The sequence below is a fragment of the Podarcis liolepis genome (genome assembly GCF_965112155.1).
Source record: "Podarcis liolepis genome assembly, chromosome: 10".
Taxonomy (NCBI): Eukaryota; Metazoa; Chordata; class Lepidosauria; order Squamata; family Lacertidae; genus Podarcis; species Podarcis liolepis.
This window is the reverse complement of record NC_139562.1, coordinates 31,094,516-31,113,843: the sequence shown is the minus strand read 5'-3', so window position 1 is coordinate 31,113,843 and position 19,328 is coordinate 31,094,516. Positions and strand designations below refer to the sequence as shown.

General features: G+C 42.7%; 1 protein-coding gene across 22 annotated transcripts in view; it reads right to left on the bottom strand.

The window, feature by feature from the left end:
• Positions 1–19,328, bottom strand: part of TNRC6B (trinucleotide repeat containing adaptor 6B) — a 109,849-nt gene that overhangs the window by 33,976 nt on the left and 56,545 nt on the right. For 13 of the 22 annotated variants that reach the window (XM_083462280.1, XM_083462275.1, XM_083462260.1 and 10 more), the window contains 7 exons: positions 19,003–19,024; positions 18,417–18,764; positions 13,938–16,262; positions 11,771–11,926; positions 4,821–4,999; positions 2,675–2,749; positions 1,512–1,557 (listed from right to left, as the gene is read on the bottom strand). In XM_083462280.1, coding sequence (XP_083318406.1) covers positions 1,512–1,557; positions 2,675–2,749; positions 4,821–4,999; positions 11,771–11,926; positions 13,938–16,262; positions 18,417–18,764; positions 19,003–19,024 — 3,151 coding nt within the window. The remainder of the gene's footprint in view (positions 1–1,511; positions 1,558–2,674; positions 2,750–4,820; positions 5,000–11,770; positions 11,927–13,937; positions 16,263–18,416; positions 18,765–19,002; positions 19,025–19,328) is intronic. The other 9 variants (XM_083462281.1, XM_083462262.1, XM_083462261.1 and 6 more) reach the window with 1 other exon arrangement.

Below are 19,328 nucleotides of genomic sequence, written 5' to 3'. Positions count from 1 at the left end.
GGTGGGTAACCCTGGTAGGATATCTGTCCAGAAACAGACATAGCTGGCAAACCAGCAAGAGTAAAAAAAGGCACTCGCACACTGGAGGCCCAAGGACTTGAGGGGAACAAAATGTACTAGACCAGTAGCAATGGGGGCAAATAAAAGAAGCCTGAATCCTGACATACACATACACCTAACTACGTACCTGCTGTTTGTAGGTGCGTTCACCTACCCAATTCCCAGACCCAAGAACCAGGGCTTCTATCTTGTCAGGATTCAGCCTTCTTTTATTTTCCCCTATTGCTGCCTCTAGACACTGGTCTAGCACATAGCCTCACCTGACTTGAAATGATAATGAGAAACAGAGCTGGATATCATCAGCATACTGCTGACACTGCAATCATGCTGGGAAACATCATTTTCTGAATACGTCCCCCAGTGGCTACAAATAGACATTAAAGCACATGAGGGACAAGATGGAACTTTGCAGGACCCCAATGCCTGCATGGGGCTATGCATAAGTCCTCCATAACTACTTTCTAGAATGAGTTCTGACAATTTAGGTAAGTTATCAGTCTGTTTCTCCTTCAAGTGGTTATAATTTTACAGAGCTCTGTCATGACAATCTTCTCTAAGAAGGGGAAGCTTCATTTAGTTTAGCTGTTGACAGAAAGAAGACAATGATTCCACCCAGTCACACAAGCAACATCCTAAAAGCATCACTACCTGGCAGTCCTGCTGATCTTGAGGCTGGTACTCAGCAGGAGAGAAACATCAGCTGTGGTTTACTGACTGCCTTTCAGGCCACAGACCCTCTTCCCAAGACCCTGGAGGACCCTGAATACCGTCTGTGCTAGCTAGTATAGAGAAGGTAGATGGGGGAGGCCAGCAAACCCAACTGCACATCACTGCCTTACAGCCCAGCTGACTGTGAGGCTTGTATTTGTTAAATGGGAAATATTAATTTATGTTGTTGTAATTTTGCTTGTTTACCTTAAGATAAGAGTTTTTTAGTTGTTTATGGGTCCCATTTATATACAAATTGTTTTTATTGTTTTTCTGTTTATTTTCATTTGCTTACCACTCTGGTAATGAAAACATTCAATGAAGAGTGGGCTATAAATACTGTAAAAAAACCACACACCAAAAAACCTCCCTTCATACTACCACTAAGCAAATCAGTTTTTCTCTCTCCACAGTAGGTCTTTGACATTTTCTCTAGAAGTCCATGAATCATTATGTACTATTCAACAAAATGAAACCCAGTTATCACAAACGGACTTTGTGCAAGGACGGTCTGTTTATTAATGCACTCAGTAACCAGACTTAGACCCTTCCCATTATCCTAGCTCAAACTTTCATTCTTTCATTGTCATCAGCTACACACCAAATTATATAAAAGGTCCTTAAGCTGTTCTAAAATCATTTTGCAAAAGGCCACATACTGCTTTATTATACTGTTTTCAAAGCCAAGCATTTCAGCCTCATGAACCAAATCAGTTTTTCTTATTGCCATATTAGGTACACACCTACTGATAAGTCCATTTTACTGCCCGGAGTGTCTTCAGTTTGATTCTGGAAAAGAAAGAGAAAAAACACTAGAAAGTATTATGTTGTTCAATATAAAATTCAGTATTTTTTTGGGGTGGGGCATGCATTTTATAAATTAAAGAGGTGAATTGGCAGGCTTAAAAATAGCATACTGAACTAACCTTGAGCATAGCCTTTTCTAAATGCTGATGGTGATGTGTGTCCAAAAATACAGCCAGAAATGTATGAACCAATAGCACAGAAAAACAGAGAGAAAAATAGCTGGACAGCTGCTCTCGACACAAACCTCTCTATCCTGACATTTCTGTGGTCAAGGGATTATATTCTGAGAACAGCAGCCAGAATGTTACTTCATCCTCAAGATGCATCTAGTCTTAAAATGTGCTGCCAAGTAATTCTTGTGTTGGCAGTATGGGACAGGATGTTCCCGTAACGCTGGAAAGGTGCAACTATTTAACCCAGTGAGCTGGAGTTTGGATTGACATGGTATTTGCTACCAAACCCTGGGTGACTCTCAGGAGTAACGTAAGCATTATCACAGCACTACAATAGCTTCCCCCCTAATTGGCTATTAAAAAAAATATGCCATATGCCAAGCAGTGTGTTCTCTAATTCCCCCCCCGCCCATAAAGTCCAGCACAGAAACTTGACTGTGCTCTCCTCAGACACTTACAGTAGTTTAGAATGTATACATAATACACTCAGTGTTTGAGCTAAATTTATATTACACACTGCTTTCAACTGGATTGCACCTATAAAACACTATCTAAATAACTAAATAAATAATTGAGGATCTCGGGCCAAATTTAACTATCCGCTTTCACTAGCGGAAGCCAGTGCAAAGGTTCCCACAAATCCTTTCTGGAGAGTTGGGCAATGTCCCAGAGAAGCCCATAGGTGGAGAAAAGATATTGCTCCATCAGTGCAAGCATTTCTGCTTGCCCAACAGAACTATCTCCTTAGTGTTTTATTGAATTCCACCCTGTATCTCATCCAGAAGGCAAAAGCTTCCCAGCTTGGTCACCTGTAGACAATACTTATTCATGGAGATGCCTAGGACAGATAGCTGTTTGTAGTCTGTTAAATACGGGTTAGTAAACAGTTTATGTAAAACATAATTATGACATTTTAAAAGCCTTACTAGCAATCCCATATTTGACATCTGATCAGATAAAGAATTCATCCACGAATCACTGCTTCCTCCTTTTAACGAACACTAAAGCAAAGAAACAATTTATCACTTTATTTCACCATATAGTGACTAAGAATGAAAGCTTAAAAAAGCAATTCCCTGGTTCAAGTATCAAATGTCATAAATAAACCCAGTTAAGCTTCAGACATGCTGCTCAAGCCTTGGTTCTCTTTTCTTTAGTGCAAGACCCTACCTTACAGTGGGGGCTGGTTAGGAAGGTTTATTGAAATACTAAGCAGATTTACCAAATACTGTTACTATTATTCCTTTGAAACTTAAGGTATACATAATTTAGGAAATGGAGCAGATGACAAATTGCTGCAAGCTCTTCAATCTCTTTAACAGGTTTATTCTGTTAACATAATGTCAGCAGAGCCAAAGAAATATCCGAACCCATTATTTGAAGTAATTCACTAAGAAATAACTCCATGAAATACAAACTTAAAGGATTAGAACAATTTAAAACCCCAAGGAAGGAAACAAAAAGACAGCAATCCCTGCATTTACTGGTTGGCCATGATTCCTTTAGGACTGAAACACAGAATATCACACTAGCCAGGCCCATAAACCATCTATCAGCTGAACAGTACACTTAGGGTTGTATCCAATGCTGTGCAAGCACAACTCCACCCATACAACAGGACTTCTGCTTCCTCTCTTCAACATCATCAAAATCTACTGAGGGTCCCCCAAGCCTACAGAGCTGATTTTGAGGTCACATGAGGGGCTGAAGGGACAGGAGAGGAAAAAGAAGCACAATTGTGCACACAGAAGTCTGTGGCGTAAGTAGAGCTGCAGCATTGGATCCAACCCCTCATATTCAAAGATGAACAGATCTGTCTAACAACATAAAATTTCTTATGTATAGATTTATTTATTTAGTACACTTATCCTGCCTTTCTACCATCATGGAACTGAATACAGTGTACAAGGGGTTCAGTAGCTGACCAAACACAGAGCTGCTTAAGTTTCAGCAAGCTGGCTGCAAAATGTGCCCTCAGATCATGCCCTGGGGTATTAACTTGTGTAGTGAAACAACTGCAATCTCCAATCTCCATGCAGTAAAAAAAGGGAGAGTTACCTACAGCAATTTCCACATGTTTCCTAACGTAGGAAATTCATCACATTTGAAGAAACTCAAAATAAATTCAGCTTATCTTCTTTAAAAAGCTACAATTTCAATATTTTCTTACTTTAAAAAGTTGTTAGGTAACTCTTTCAGCTTTGTAGGTGTCTATTTCTCGTACCTTCTGAAAGTGAACTAAGACATGCAGGGGAGAATTGGGCTAGTTTTTGTCCTTGATATGTCCATTGTTTTATGCTTTTGCTAAAAAGTGATAAAAGTGTTTTTGCCACTAAAATTATCTCTGATTTTAAGCTTTCAGTTACTTACAGCCGAAGAAACAAATGTTCCCAGGTGATGCATGTAATTAATACTATACCAGCCTTCCCCAACATGATGCCATCCAGATCCTTTGGACTGTAACTCTATTCCCCTTACCACTGGCTTTGTGGTTGACACTGATGGGAGGTGCAGTTCCAAGCATCTGAAGGTATTAGACTAGAGAAGGCTGTACTGCACCGAAACCAGTTTTTAGTTGGGCAACCCATTAAGGATGTCAACAAACTTAACTCCCCATCTTACTCCAGATATACTTCACCTTCCTTGGTAATAAAAAATAAAAAAATGGCTGCATGACTGATGTCAGCAAGTGAAATAAACAACATAGGGCATTTTCTGCCAAAATGCGCTCACTGATTGAAAAGTATCCATGCCTGAAGACTTTTGCAAACCCCAAAAGATACAAACAATGATGTGTTGTATTCAACAGTAAAACCAGTGAAACTGCATTCAGTAGTAAAGCCTGCTTATGGGCTTCCCAAGAGCATCTGCTTAGCCACTGTGAGAAGAGGATGCTGAACTAGATGACTTGATTCAGCAGCGCTATTCTTAAGTTAAGCAGTCATTACACGTGCCATCATTCAATACCAACAGATGCACATAATTAAGATTATTTATTGCTAGCGGTTACGCTAAAAGGTTTGATGTTTCATGTATCTAGTGAAATATTGCACCATATAAGCATTTTCTCACCTTAATCTGTGGTTTCTTTCCTCCTTGTCCCCAGCTTGTTGAATTATGGGAGGAACTGCTTCCCTGAGAGCCTGCTGTGTTCCAGACTCCTCCTTCCTCCTCTTCTTCCCAGCTGGAATGCCTTGTTCCTGATACTGGCCCATCATTATCCCCCCAACCATCTTGAGGTGGTTTGGAACCTTCGATGGGGAGGAAAACATTGTCAAAAGCTAATCACAATTATTAACTCGCTTGACTTTATTATACCACATGGCAAAATCAAGGGGTTACAGCAAACAACCTCAACCTTTATGGCCCTGGGGCACATCTGCAAGTTTAAGAAACTGCTGTCAACACAAAAAAATGCCTATGTTATAGAAGAAGAAATGACAATGGTCAGAACCTTACTCCCCAAATAGGAAGAACACCTACACACCACAAAACAAAACAAAACATGAACGTACAGGCAATGCCCTCAAAAAAGGCAAAAAAAATCAGAAGATTGTGAAGGGCAGGCAGCCTTAGTGAGCCCATGGGAGCCACAATGGAGACAGCAAAGTTATTCCCCCTACTTCAGTATTTGCTGAGAAGTTAAGTCTCCTTGTATTCAACGAGTTAATTCAAAGATATGTGCATAGGGTAATAGCCTTAATGTTTTCTGATTTGGAATGAAGGAGACGAACAAAAAGACACCAAATATCACAAGACATAGGTTTGGGTGTTAATGAACAGAAATAGTTTTCAGTTCATATTCTACAGCAGCAATTATAAAAACTGTGCTGTTTTTTTCAAGTAAAATATTCCTATAATACTACATGAAAGGAGAATGGTCAGAAGCTGGCAAGTAGCCACATAGAAACCCTAGAACAGGGGTGAACAACATGGTTCCCTCCAGATACTGCTGGGAAGTCCAATAATATCTGAACAGCACCATGTTGCCTGCATCTGCACTAGAAAACTGCCCTTACTACTAGTGACTAGGTATCAAGGTAATGGCTAATTTGCAGTCTAATTCTGCTTAATGTCATGCAAGTACAGGGGTACGATACTGGCACTGTAACTTTTAAAAGCCCCCAATAGTATTACTGTATTAATAATTTCATCCACTAGAGATTTCTTTTATACTACACTTGTCTTAAAGCTTAAACTTTTGTGTTACATTTAATGCACTAATGTGGATTCAAAATTCTGTAAGATGCCCTTTAACAGCATACTTGAAATACAACACTAAGCTGATACGTAACACTAAAAGTTCAGCTTCCTAGAGTTGGAAAAACTCACCTATATATATGCACAAAATAAAATTTGTAACTTCTGACCACCAAGGGCATTACTTTTCAAGAAACCATAAAGGGGTAGCTGTCATGCTCCCCTCACTTTCTCACATTTAACAATATAGCCAAAATAAAAAAATTCCTTCCAGTAGCACCTTAAAGACCAACTAAGTTAGTTCTTGGTATGAGCTTTCGTGTGCATGCACACTTCTTCAGATACACAGTATACAATATAGCCTTTAGACTCTGTTTTAGCGAGATCTGTATTTTGTTGAAAACTTTGTTTTATCAACCAATATGACTTCCTGTTTATCTATTTTGTAGAAAAGCATATTTAGGCGGCAATTCTAGTTGCCTAAAAGTCCCATTTAATTCAACAGGGGTTTCTCCCTGGGGTTAAGATTGTAGTTTTAGTTGTTGAAGAGGATGGAGTTTTAGAACTGAAGGAAGAAGATAGTCAATCATGTTTCAATCTGACCTACCACTGTCCAGGTAGAACTTTTATCTAAGATAGTAAAAAACATGCAAACACTCCTCCTGGTAAGTAAATGTATCAACTCTAAACCAAATGCGTTTTCTGCAACTGGTTTGCTAATGAAATGATCTAAATATTTTTTACCCCTTCCCTAATGCTGGTACACTAAGGTCACTAACAAAGTGCATTAGAATGATAGGTTTCAACTATCCCACCATGCTAGCAGAAGCCAGCACAAGGACTCTTGCTAGTGCAAAGGGTCTTTCCCCCCCATCTCCTCCCCATGCCTCCTTCAATTCCGCCTCTGGAGGGTTGGGCGAATCCCCAGAACATTGAGCATGGAGGGGAGACAGTTCCTTCAGGCAGGCAAAAATGATTGTGTTAATGAAACCATATCCTTAGTGCTACGTTGAATTCAATCCAGTAATTCTAACGTAGTAAATAATTTTATACCTGTACACTATAAATTAGTAGGAGTGAGGCCACCTATATTAATAACTACTGTATTGGTCTGAATATAAGCCGCACCCAAAATAAGCCACATCTTTATAATTGGGGGGGGGGGGATAGCCAAATATAAGCTGCTCCATTCCTCACTTCTCCTGGTTGCATACTTGGGGGGGGGGGAGCTATGCTGCGTTCCTGGTGGCCCTTCCCCTTCCTTGCTCTCTCCCTTCCCAGCCTTGGGGGAGAGGACAGGGGACTATGCACGGGGCGGATGCTGCTTTGCTGCGCCCCTGGTGCTGGGTGCCCCATGCTCCTGGCTGCATACCATAAGGTTGAGAATATAAGCCACAATTTAACTTTTCACGGTCAGAATTTGGGCGGAAAGTGAGGCTTATATTCAGGCCAATATGGTAATCCGAAGTAGTTGCTTTGGTTTAGAGATACACCTGGATTACTGCCATTTTCCAATTCCTAACCACATAACCCTCCAACAGAATTATTACTGTGCTATTTTCAATAACCTGACCAGGCAGATAGAAGCATTAACATGGAGTAAGTATATTAGACTTTGTTATATCGGAATGGTAATTATTATCAAACACATGTAAGATTCACAGCAGAAGAATAGAGTGCCTACATCAGAGATGGGGAATCTGTGATCCTCCAGATACTGCTAGACTACAACTCCCATCATCAATGACTGTTATATGGGAGTTGGAACTTAAGAGGTTAAGTTGTTCCCATGATGCCTCAGCATTCTGACGTCAGTTTTAGAAGCTGGGAGGAGCTTTCCTGTCTGTTCCTCTCCGATCGTTGAGAGAGAGAGGGAGTTTGCCATGGCTGCGAGAAGTCCTGGAAATATCTGAGAAAATGATGCAATAAAAGAGCTGTAAATGGACATTACTGTGCTCTGTGTGTTTGTGGGAAACTAAGTGACAAGTTGCTGCTGTGTTTTACTCTGCTGGGCGTGACGGAGAAGAAGGAGCAGAATCGCGCAGAGGAAGTGTGCCGGACCTGCCGAAGCTGCCATAAAGAGCTAATTGCCGATAGTAAATCAATTAGCACGTCACGGACTAATCAAAATACCTACAGGTTATGGACCATAAATTACCGCTTGTAAACTTGTCACTAGAGGCTGCTGGAATGCTTTGAAGTTGCGTTCGGATGGCAGTGGAGTTAGCGAAAGCGGAGGTCTGTATTTGAGGCAAGCAGCTAGCTGAAAGACGCAAAGGTTTGCCTGTGCTGTGGAGCCAAGAGCTGAGAACAGCGGAAATCGTTTCTCCATGCAGCAGGAGCCGGAAGAGCTGGTGTTTTTGTGAGTACAGCTTGGGGGCCCCTGGGGAGAACAGGAAATCATGGCAGATGGCCAGGAGGTGTTTCAAGCTCCGTTTGAACAGCTTGAAGAACTCACCACCCAGTCGTGGGAAATCTGGGTCAGAAGGGTGGGAGCCTGGTTTTGGGCAACTGGCTTGTGGGACGTAAGCAAGAAAGAGCCGTCCACAAGCGAAGCGGCTGCTGCTGAAAGTGCAGGGCTGGTGGACAGAGATGCAGAGAAGCTGCAATCTGTTTCTCTGGAGGAGAAGATGCAGAGAGAGAAAGCTGAGAGAGCTGAGATCTGCATGTTGAGAGCAGGTGTGCATGCAAAATTGCAACATCACCTGGAAAGCGTTAAATCTGCGTGTGAGGCTTGGCGAGTGCTGAAACGTCTGTGTGAAGACTCAGCAGGAGGCCAAGGGCAGATGAAAGCTGAAAGCCTAGAGATGGCTGGAGCCCCTGTTCCTGATGATTTAGCCTCAAGGAGTGCTAGTGAGCAAGTCGGGGGGGCGGAAAGTTCCAAAGGCAAGTTTGAAAAGTTTTCCACTGTGCCTGCTGGAGTGGATTTCAGAGGGGGCGGATCTGGCAAGGAGTGCTTTTCCGGAAGAAGGAGGGCCAGGCCAGCTGAAAGGAGCCCCAGGCAGTGTTTTTCCACTGAAGTTCGTCGTTGCTACATTTGCAAGTCAGCTGACCACGTGCGTCGAAATTGCCCCCACCGGAGCAGAGAGGCAAGGCAGGATGTTTTCAAGGACAACTCTCATGGGAATCAGTCGGGTTTCCATGGCAACAAGTCTGGGAAAACAACCAGGCGTGGGACTGAGGCTAGTGGACGTGCCAGGTGCCAGGAAGAGACGTATGAGATCACGGCGAGTCTGGCGTTGTTTGAAAACAACTGTGAGAAAGGCTCAAAGTTTCGTTTCGTTATTGACTCTGCAGCTAATCGCAACTTGATTCCAGAGACCCCTGCTGTCGAGGGGTGGAATTGCAAGGCAATTCCTGCCGGGAAATCTGTACTGTTTGCAAATGGACAGAAAGGAAATTTGACTAACGTTGTAAATCTGCATTTTCGTATTTTACAGGAAACGCTGGAGTGTTGTACCGTTCCTGGGATGAACCACTGTCTTTTATCTGTGCCTTATCTACTGAAAATGGGATTTACGGTTTGTTTTCAGGGTGATGTGTGCACAATCTCCAAAGGAGGGAGGATGCTTGCCAAGGTTAAAAAGGGGCAGAATGATCTTTTCATTCTTGAAACGTCTCTGGAGGGTGAGGGGAAGGTTGAGAAAGCACAAGCACTGCGTGCTACAATTCCCAATCATGATGCATGTGTACACGCTTGGCATGCTAGGACAGCTCATGGCTCTGTAGAAGAACTACAGACGCTACCCGAGGTCGCTAACGGTTGCCACATTGTAGAATGTGGATGTGCGATGGATTGCGAAGCATGCAGACATGCAAAGGTGAAAGGGTGCAGTTACCCAAAAGTGGATAGGGTAACCGAAAAACCTTTTGAGCTAGTACACATAGATCTGTTGGGTCCTGTGAAGGAACCAAGTCTGGGAGGGTCAAGGTTTCTGCTCTCGATGCAGGATAATTTTACGCAGAATTCCTGGACCCATGGTCTCAAATCCAGGGATGATGCAGCACAGCTGATCAAAAGGTGGATTGAGGAGGTGGAACAAAGGTTTGTCACCAAAGTGCAAGCTGTCACAAGTGACAGAGGTGCTCAATTTACAGGTTCTGCTTTGCAGAGGTTCTTTCACAAGAAAGGGATACGTCACACAGTGACTTCACCCAATCAGAGGGGGGAGGCAGAGCTCCGATGTGAGGCTCTGGTCCAGACTGCAAAGGTGTTGCTGAAGGAGTCTGGGTTGCCACCAAAGTTTTGGCTGGAGGCAATCAGGTATGTGAGCTTCACCTGGAATCGGACCTACAATTCAGTGGTAGGTGACACACCGTTTGGCCTGTTGCATGGCAGGAAACCCCAGATTCATTTTTTGCGCAAGTTTGGGTCGGAAGCATCTGTGCCAGTGACTAAAGTTTTGCAGGGGCCAGATGGATCCAAGTTCCGGAAAATGATCTTCTGTGGGTATGAGCCAGCAGCGCATGCATGGAGGTTTGCGTTCCCATCAGGTGATCAGAGTAAACTGCTGATCAGCAAACACGCTGAGTTCTATGAGCAGGATGAAAAGTCAAAGGCTGCTGTCAAGCGTGATGTTCTCTCAGAGTGTCTCTCTGATTCAGAACAGGAAGGTTCTGAGGGGGAGGAAGAAGCGGCTGAGTCTGCTGATGACGATCAGGTCACTGATCAAGGTCTGGAGCAGGGTGGGGCATCTCCACAAGTTGTTAAAAGGGAGGCCAAGAGTGAGCCCAGTTCTCCTGTGAGTGTAATGGAGAGGATTCGAAAACGCTTTAAGTCAGAGGGGGAATCCCATGATGCTGAGGACACAGTTCCTGGTGGCAGTGAGTCAGAGGTAACATCTGAGTTTGTGCCCAGGCGATCCAGTCGCACAACGAAGGGTGTTCCACCGGAAAGATACCAAGCCACAGGTGCGTTGGTAAGTTTCGCACAGTGTGAACCTGAGAGTTACGTGGATGTTCCACAGGTATTGTCAGAATGTGTGGCAGAGGGGGTATGGGAGTTGGAACTTAAGAGGTTAAGTTGTTCCCATGATGCCTCAGCATTCTGACGTCAGTTTTAGAAGCTGGGAGGAGCTTTCCTGTCTGTTCCTCTCCGATCGTTGAGAGAGAGAGGGAGTTTGCCATGGCTGCGAGAAGTCCTGGAAATATCTGAGAAAATGATGCAATAAAAGAGCTGTAAATGGACATTACTGTGCTCTGTGTGTTTGTGGGAAACTAAGTGACAAGTTGCTGCTGTGTTTTACTCTGCTGGGCGTGACGGAGAAGAAGGAGCAGAATCGCGCAGAGGAAGTGTGCCGGACCTGCCGAAGCTGCCATAAAGAGCTAATTGCCGATAGTAAATCAATTAGCACGTCACGGACTAATCAAAATACCTACATGTTAGTCATCATGATGGCTGGGGCTGATGGGAGTCTAACTGAAATCTGGAGGTCCAGAGATTCCCACCCCTGCACTACATGCTTCTTGACCATTTAATGACGCAAACAGCCTAGTCCACTCTGATGAATACTGATATTTTACCTTACCTCTGTTATCTACCTTACAAGGGACCAGGGAGTTTCAATTAGTGACTAATTACCTTGTGTTAGATTGACAAGGGGGGGGGGTCCTCCATTGCTTCCTTGCCTACCATGCCATCTTTGCCCAAGATATAGTACTAATTCAATCAGGTGTGTAAAAATTTCCTCTATTACCATGCTAGGGCTGAAATAAACACCAGACATGGGCGAAGCACCATACCCTCATTCAGAAACCTATTTGTTTTTTTTATCTAAAAGTACATAAAATTGTTACAGAAATGGCAACTGGCAAGTACTCACTAGGTTTTATGGCATTTGGTGCAGTGGAGGGTCCATTTCCCCAACCTGTAGAAGCCCCTGTATCATCAGCTTCACCCCATCCAGGGCTGGTTTCATTTGGTTCACCCCAAGCAGCTGTACCATTATCTGGAGCAGGAGGTGTGCTTTTGTTCCAGACTTCATATAGAAAGAGTTTTCATTATGCACTTTTAATGAATTGAAGTTGCTTTCTGACATTTAGCACAGCATCAACTGAGAAAAATCTACATATTTCTATACTGCTGACCCCATTCTGTCATACTTTAGTGTTTGTTCTGACTCTTACACCACATGATTCTTAGTGTAAAAGAAAAGCACACAAACAGTGTGATAATGTAGTATTATTGTACTAAAATGAGAGTCTGATCCTATCCGCAAAACAAGCTCTGTCAATAATTAGATGTTCTATATGCGAAGGCAAAGACTTTAAGCAAATGTTTTTAAAATATACCTGAATGAGGTCAGAAAAATGATAATATAAGAGGAAAATCATGTTACATTGTAATGTGACAAACTGCATATGCAGACATCTGCAGTTTGCTAGGGTCTGCAGTAGTTGAAAGTAAGAGAAACTGGGTGAGGGGAGGTGACTGGCAAGGAAGGATAAGCACTCCCTTTTTTCGATGCACATCACCCTTCCCAACACAGAAGGGGGTCTGGGTGCTTTGCTGCACCTAACTTCAGTTGAACATTCAACAAAAAAATGGCTTTTTACATAATGCTGCTGAATTACATTGTCACTTCTAGGGAAAGCAAAGTAATTCAAGAAAAATTGGATAATTTGAATCATTAACTAATCCTATTTGTTACTTTAAAACAGAGGTAGGGAATATGTTTGCCCTGGCAGGCCAAATCTTGATCTCCCTCAATTCCAACTTTGACAGGTAAGCAAGACCATCCACTGGTAAATCATCTGATGTCATAACCAGGTGATCATTGAATATTTTGGAAGTGCTATGTGAAGAGTTTTGCAATGTCTGTGTTCACCGCTTCCCAAGCACTTTGCAACAGCCCCCTCTGACAAAGTCCCATAATTATCTGCCCCACTGGTGGGGTAGTTGGGTATGGCTTGGGTAAACCATCCTGGTGGGCCAAATGGAGAGATAGGGCAAGTCAAATTTGGCATGCGGGCCAAAGATTCCCTACCCCTACCGTAAATTAACTGCTGGCCCAATGCTGCCTGTAGATGAAGCTATATATTTCTACTGAAGAAACAAGGATGCAAACTGACTCACAAAAACCACCATTACTGGTAATGATGCATCTTGAGAGACGAGTCCCCTTACCCACAATCCAAAGATAATAGTGTACAGCAACAGACTGCATATACCAGTCAGCTTTGAAAGCACCAATCACCAGCTGGATAAGAGAGCTGAATTCAATACCCACAGACCCTTCACCACCATTCCCCAAGACAGTGATCAGGATGAGGCCCCAATTCAGCACTAAAATAGTACATGTGGTCCTGGAGGTTAAACAATGGGATCCAGCTATGGGAATCATGCACAAAGTTCCTGGTTCAGCAGCAAATACACATATACAGGTTGAGTCTTTTACAAGAGGCCCTGTGGAACTTGTGTACTCTGTATCCACAGGTCCTCTTTTAAAGGACTCACCTTGTAGAAGCCTTCTACTGTTCACAGATCCCCTTGGTAGTCACAAGTGGATGTCTTAATTCAAAATTTTAGTGACAATAAGCTGGTAGCTTGCAAAAACACCCTTTTAGGGCATAGCTTCAGCAGGTGTATTTGCACATATACACATACATTCAGCTTGCAATAGGATCTAGACTGCACATGGATGGGATCCTTGTGGTGACATACAGATGAAGTTTCAAGCACCACTGGCTGCAGATTGTTCTGTGTTAACACTATTCCCCCTTTCCCAAGTTAAACACATTGGGGCTCCCCTCTCCCAGTTCCCTGACACAGCAAACAGCCTTACTTGTGAACAGTGAACATTTCACATGAAGCCATAATTAAACAGATACCTCTTTGATATATGAAGTCGTGTCTTTGATATATGAAGTCGTGTCTCCAAAATTTCAAATGACACAGACCTAGCTACAGAATGCAGGTACCCTCTCACCATATTTAGATCTGCATTTACTAGTTTGCATTACAATGAAGAAGGCAAATAAAAGGAATACCTGAGGGTGCTACTTTGCTGGGCCTTGGAGTTGGCAGATTCTGTTCTCGTGAAGCTTGTCCACCTTGTAGGTTCTTGTCCCACAGGTTCACATTCTTGTAGTTGTAACTGCTGGGATCTCCCCACGCTGAGGTGCCATCATCAATATCCATTTTTCGACTAATTGATTGGGGGGATGGTTCTTCCCAGCCACTGGGTTCCTCATCCTTTGAGGCAGTTGGCTGTGGCCCACTGTTCCAGTTAGGATTGGGTGACCTCCCATTTCCTGGAGGCTGTGGTGGTGGTGGGCCCCAGGAGCCAGGTGCTTCTGACTGCGGATGGTGCTGCTGTTGCTGATTATTCCAGGAATTGGCTTGTCTACCAGAATCATTCCATGCTGGAGTTCTTTTATTATTATCCCACCCTCCTTTTGAGGAACAGTTTGTATTTGCACCATTACCCCAAGTCCCAATCTCATTTTGACCAGCTTCACCCCAGCCTGACATCGACTTGTTTCCTGAACTTTCCCAGTTACTATTTTTTGTTTGGTCAACTTCCTCTCCCCAGCCATTCTTTCCAGAAGACCACCCTTGATTAGGTGGCCGTCCATTCCACCCTGGGTCTTTGTTGGAATTCTCATTCCAAGATGTTGTCACCTTTTCTTCTTGTCTTCCTCCTCCCCAATTAGAACAATTGTTCTTGAAATCATTCCATCCTCCAGTGTTTTTGGGCTCTTTCCACTCTGTCGGAGTAGAGAGTTCACCCCATCCAGACTTGATTTGATTGCTTTGGCTGGGTGCATCTCCCCAGCCCCCTGAGCTCTTTGTCTGAATGGCAGAACTCTCCCACCCCTCAGTTCCTTTATCAGTCTTTCCCTCTGCCCTTGGCATCTCTTCTATGTCCCAAACAGTATCTTGCTTGATTTGAGTTTGACCCCAGCCAGTATTTGAAAGCACTCGGGGATCCAAATCAGTCCTGCTCAACAAAGTTTGCAAGACTGCTTGGCAATCAGGATGTGTAGGCCTATAGGATCGACGTCCAGAATTGTGACTGTCACTACTTCCTGCTTTATGGTTGCTTCCAGTGCTTTGACCTCCAACCTCACTTCCTGTAGAGCTGGAAGATCTACCCCAACAGGGAGCCTGGGAATTGCCTTGGTTTTCAGGAAGGGGGTGGCCCTTTTGATTGTCCCATGCTCCAGTGCTAGAATTTGGTTGGTTTGGACCACTCCATTCTCCAATCTTCAATTCATCAGACCCAGACGGCTGTTTCCATTCTCCCTGAGACACCCCTGATGTCATTTTGTTCCCTTCACTCCATTTGTTTTCACTAGAGTGTTGAGGGCCAATGGTCCAAGACCCATCACCCGTAGACCTGTTACTGTTATCCCAAGAATCGTTTCGTGACCCATTCGATTTTTGAACAGAAGCTCCCTTCCACGAGTCCTCCCTATCCTTTCCATTGTTCCCATGATTTCCAGAATTGCTTTGACCAGAAACACTGTCCATTCCAGAAGGCCCCCTAACTGTACCCCAAGACCCAACACTCCCAGTCTTTCTCTCTCCAGTGCTTTGTGAAGGGGCATCAGTGTTCCTGGAGGGGTTCCCAAAGCCCATTTCAAAGGACATTCCCTTATTCTCCATTGGGTTTGGTGAACTTAAGTTCAAGGAGTTAGTGTTTCCATTTTTTGGTCCATCAGTGTTGTGAATTTGAGCCTGTTCTCTGCCAGAGACAAAGTTAACACCCGCATTTTCCATCTTTGACTGCTGTTCCCTAGATGTCTGACCTGCTGTACTAATCTGTGCATTGGAGCCACCATTATCAGATTCTGAATTCCCTTTCCTTGAATTGCCCTCCTGAATTAGTGCTGGCCAAGCAGATGGGTTGCTATTTGGGTTGAAATTGCTGAAGCCAGAACTGGGGCCAATTCTGTCCTGCCCACTCAAGTTCCTCCAGCTTGCTAGACCACTATTACTCTCTGCTGCAGGATTGGAAGATTGAACAGATTTAGCTTTAGGGTCAGATTTCCAGGCCCCAAGATTACATTCGTTACCAGAGCTTCCAGACTGGCACTGGTTTTTTCCTTTTCCTTTGTTACTAGTGGTGCTTCCTGGCAGAGTGCTCTTCTCCAAGCCAGGGTTCGAGGCACTGTTGTTGTCTGTGGTGTTCTCGGAAGAAGACTCAGTATCTTTGCTGGCAATACAAGGCCACTCTTCCATGTCAGACCTGTCTACAATCACCGCGTCCCAGACGTGAGTTGGGTTGGCATTGGTGCTGTTGGAGGAGGCTCCAGGACCCCAAGTGGAATTTGCATAATTTGAAGAAGCACCACCTCCAGTTGTTGAATCTAAAAGAATGAAACTTATTCACAATTATACATAAACACATGGAGAACGATAAACAGCACATACCAGTTATTTGCATTATTCTGAATTTTAAAGTATTTACAAGCCATCATTTATACTTTAAAGTATGACATTCACAATCACAAAATCTAACTGAGATGACTTTTTAAAAGAATTTAACAAATCCATGGCCTAAATGGCACCTGGATGTTCAGAGGCAGTATGGCTTTGAATTCCAATCGATAGGGACAGACAATGGGAAGGCTTCAGTCTTCAGGCCTGCTTATAGGCTTTCCAGAGGCATGGAGCTAGTCCAATGCTGAACTAGATGGACCTTGGCTTGATCAAGAAGGGCTACTTTAATGTTCTTAACAATGTCACATTTAATTTTGTATGCATTATGTGCCATACTCAGTAAGGAAGAGTACCATATCAGGCCAAACAAAATACCTCCTAGTCCTGCAAATTGATAACTGGGCCATCATCAATTGTACCAATTAACTTTTAAGGTTAGCTTGTGAGAGATGTGCAAATTAGATAAAAAAAACAAAATAAAAGTACTAGTTTAGAGTTCCCCAAAGATAACATCTTTTGCAGATAAAAATAATAATCCTTAAAACATTTACATTTTCAGTTACCCTTTAAACACACTGAGGATCTGTTCACTTGGTACCTTCTGGGGAGAAATTTCAGCCCTCTCAAGTCTTGAGCATGCAAGCCTCTCTCCAGGTAAAACGGCAATGAAAAACCAGGTTTACCATACATATCTGAAAGCAGTACAGTAACTGCCTTCTAGAACCAATATCCATCTCATCCAGCTTTCTGTGCCTTTAGAATTAGCTAGTTATCTCTGGGAAGCAAAGGGCAAACATGTTGCTCTTTCCTTGTTTATTCCTAGTATCCAATATTTAAGGTGGAAGAGTGCATCATATTATTTTAAAAGCCATGTGCATTTCTGAAAAAACTGCTTCTGCTTGGGGGCCGTTTGTGATTTATATGACTAAACAACCTAATGGTTGACACAGTCGCACCACATTTATTTCGCAGCATTCATGAATATTTGATATGCTTGGTAAAAATACGGAAGATATATTTATGTAATTCATTATTTTAGACTTTCTATTTTTTTTTATCTTGTAATTTTATTCTTCCTGTTTTTATGACTGTTTTTAAGTACAGATAGGATCAACCTTCAGAATCAGCATCTTGCTGCAATCTGCACTTTGGAACTTTCTTCTTTATTAGTGCCACTTACTTTTAAGGAAAGGGCTAGTGCTGTGATGTTTTTATTGTATGTGATCTTTAATGTGTATATATTTTAATTTTACTAATGCTTTTTAAACAAACTATTATAAAAAGATATTTAAGGCAGACTGTGAACATGTTTTTCTTTTTCTTTTTGCTATCATGGCTACCACCTGTTGAGACCTGAACGCTATGAACCTAGCATCTTGTAGTTGTGAATTCCATGCTAATTAATTGCATGTTCTATTTTGAAGTACCTCCTTTTGTCAGACCTAAATGTTCTGGTAAACCAATTTTAATCAGGAGAAACAAACTTCTATTATAATTAAAGAAAAATTACTTTATACATATTTGTCACCGTTCATCGTTTTGTCAAAAATTGTAACACTTGTCTTCATTAGACTCCAAATTCATTAGACTATCCACATATAAGGAAGGTACCCAGAGTTTAAGGATTTTAATTTCCCTTTTTCTATTCCTACAACATCACTTTTTAAGATGGGCTACCTCCCTATCTACACAATCAAAAACTGCCTTGAAACAATTCAGGAGGATGTTGTTGTTGTTGGCACCCGGCTATCTCAACAGACAATGGAGTGTGCCTCTGGGGGTTATCAGCACTGAAGTGACCTCCCCGGGGCGCAAGCCTGGGCAGTGTGTATGGAGGTCCTGGGCTGCCCAGACAACAAGACCCCCCACCCTCAGCCTTGCTGATGTGGTCTAAAGGAAAGCAGCTTGGCTGCTGGAGTTGCCAGGAGGCTTACCACCCAACAGTCTTAGGAACTCCACTCTGGATTTGTGTAGGGTTTACTCCTTAGCCTTTTCTTGAAGATATTTGGCAAGAAAATAGAGGTTTAGGATCACGTAACGTCGAACTCAAAGCCAAAGGGAAATAACAAAAGCTTTCCTACCTGTTGCAGTCCCACTGTCACATGGCAGCAGCACTCCTGTTGTTACTAGTTGTGCGTTGTTTGGATTTACTCCAGGTGCTGGAGAAGGAGGTGGCCCTACTCCACTCCCAAGGAGCATACAAGATGGCGGAGGGGGCTGCCCACGTTTCAGTAACACTTTGTGGTCCTGCTGGCAACGGAATCGCGGCGGCACCTCCCGAGGCATGTAGCGGGCGGCGCTTGGCGGTTGACCGTTCGGCACTGCCACCCTTTTGGCATTGTTGCCACCATTGACTGGTGGCGATGGAGAGCTGCCAATTGGGCTGGCGGTCACTGGTTGGCTTAAACTTGGTTTCGTCGCTTCGGGCACTACAACAAAACATGTAAATTGGTGTTCTGAATTGTTTTGCAAGCTGAACAATATGAAAGGCTATATTTAAAATTATTTATGAAAAAACATTTTTAGTATTAAAATATACTTCATGCCCTGATCCTATGAAGCTAATATGGGTAGAAGAACTTTGTTTTAAGAAAGAAGTGGAAAATGATCTGCTCAAAGACCAAAAAAACTTATTGTAAATTTTAGAAAAAATTAAAAGTCTTTTACCTTTGGTTTTTTGATCTGTGACCTGTAAGTGAAATGAGAAGAATAAATAAAAATAGCCTTATTAACCTTAACTAAGTTAAGCCTGTGTAAAGGTAAGCCTGTGTTATGTTTAGGCATATTTGTATATGCCTAAACGTAACCTGTTTAGGCATACAAATATTAAAATGGTCAAACAACTTGTTGTTTTCAGTATTTATACATTTTGTTTAGCAAAAGATTCTTCCTCCTTTTCAAATATCTAGGCATTTCTTTCATTTTGCAAGTAAGCAGATAAAAGAAAACTGATACTAATGTATGTACTAGACCCAGATAACAGGAATATTTGA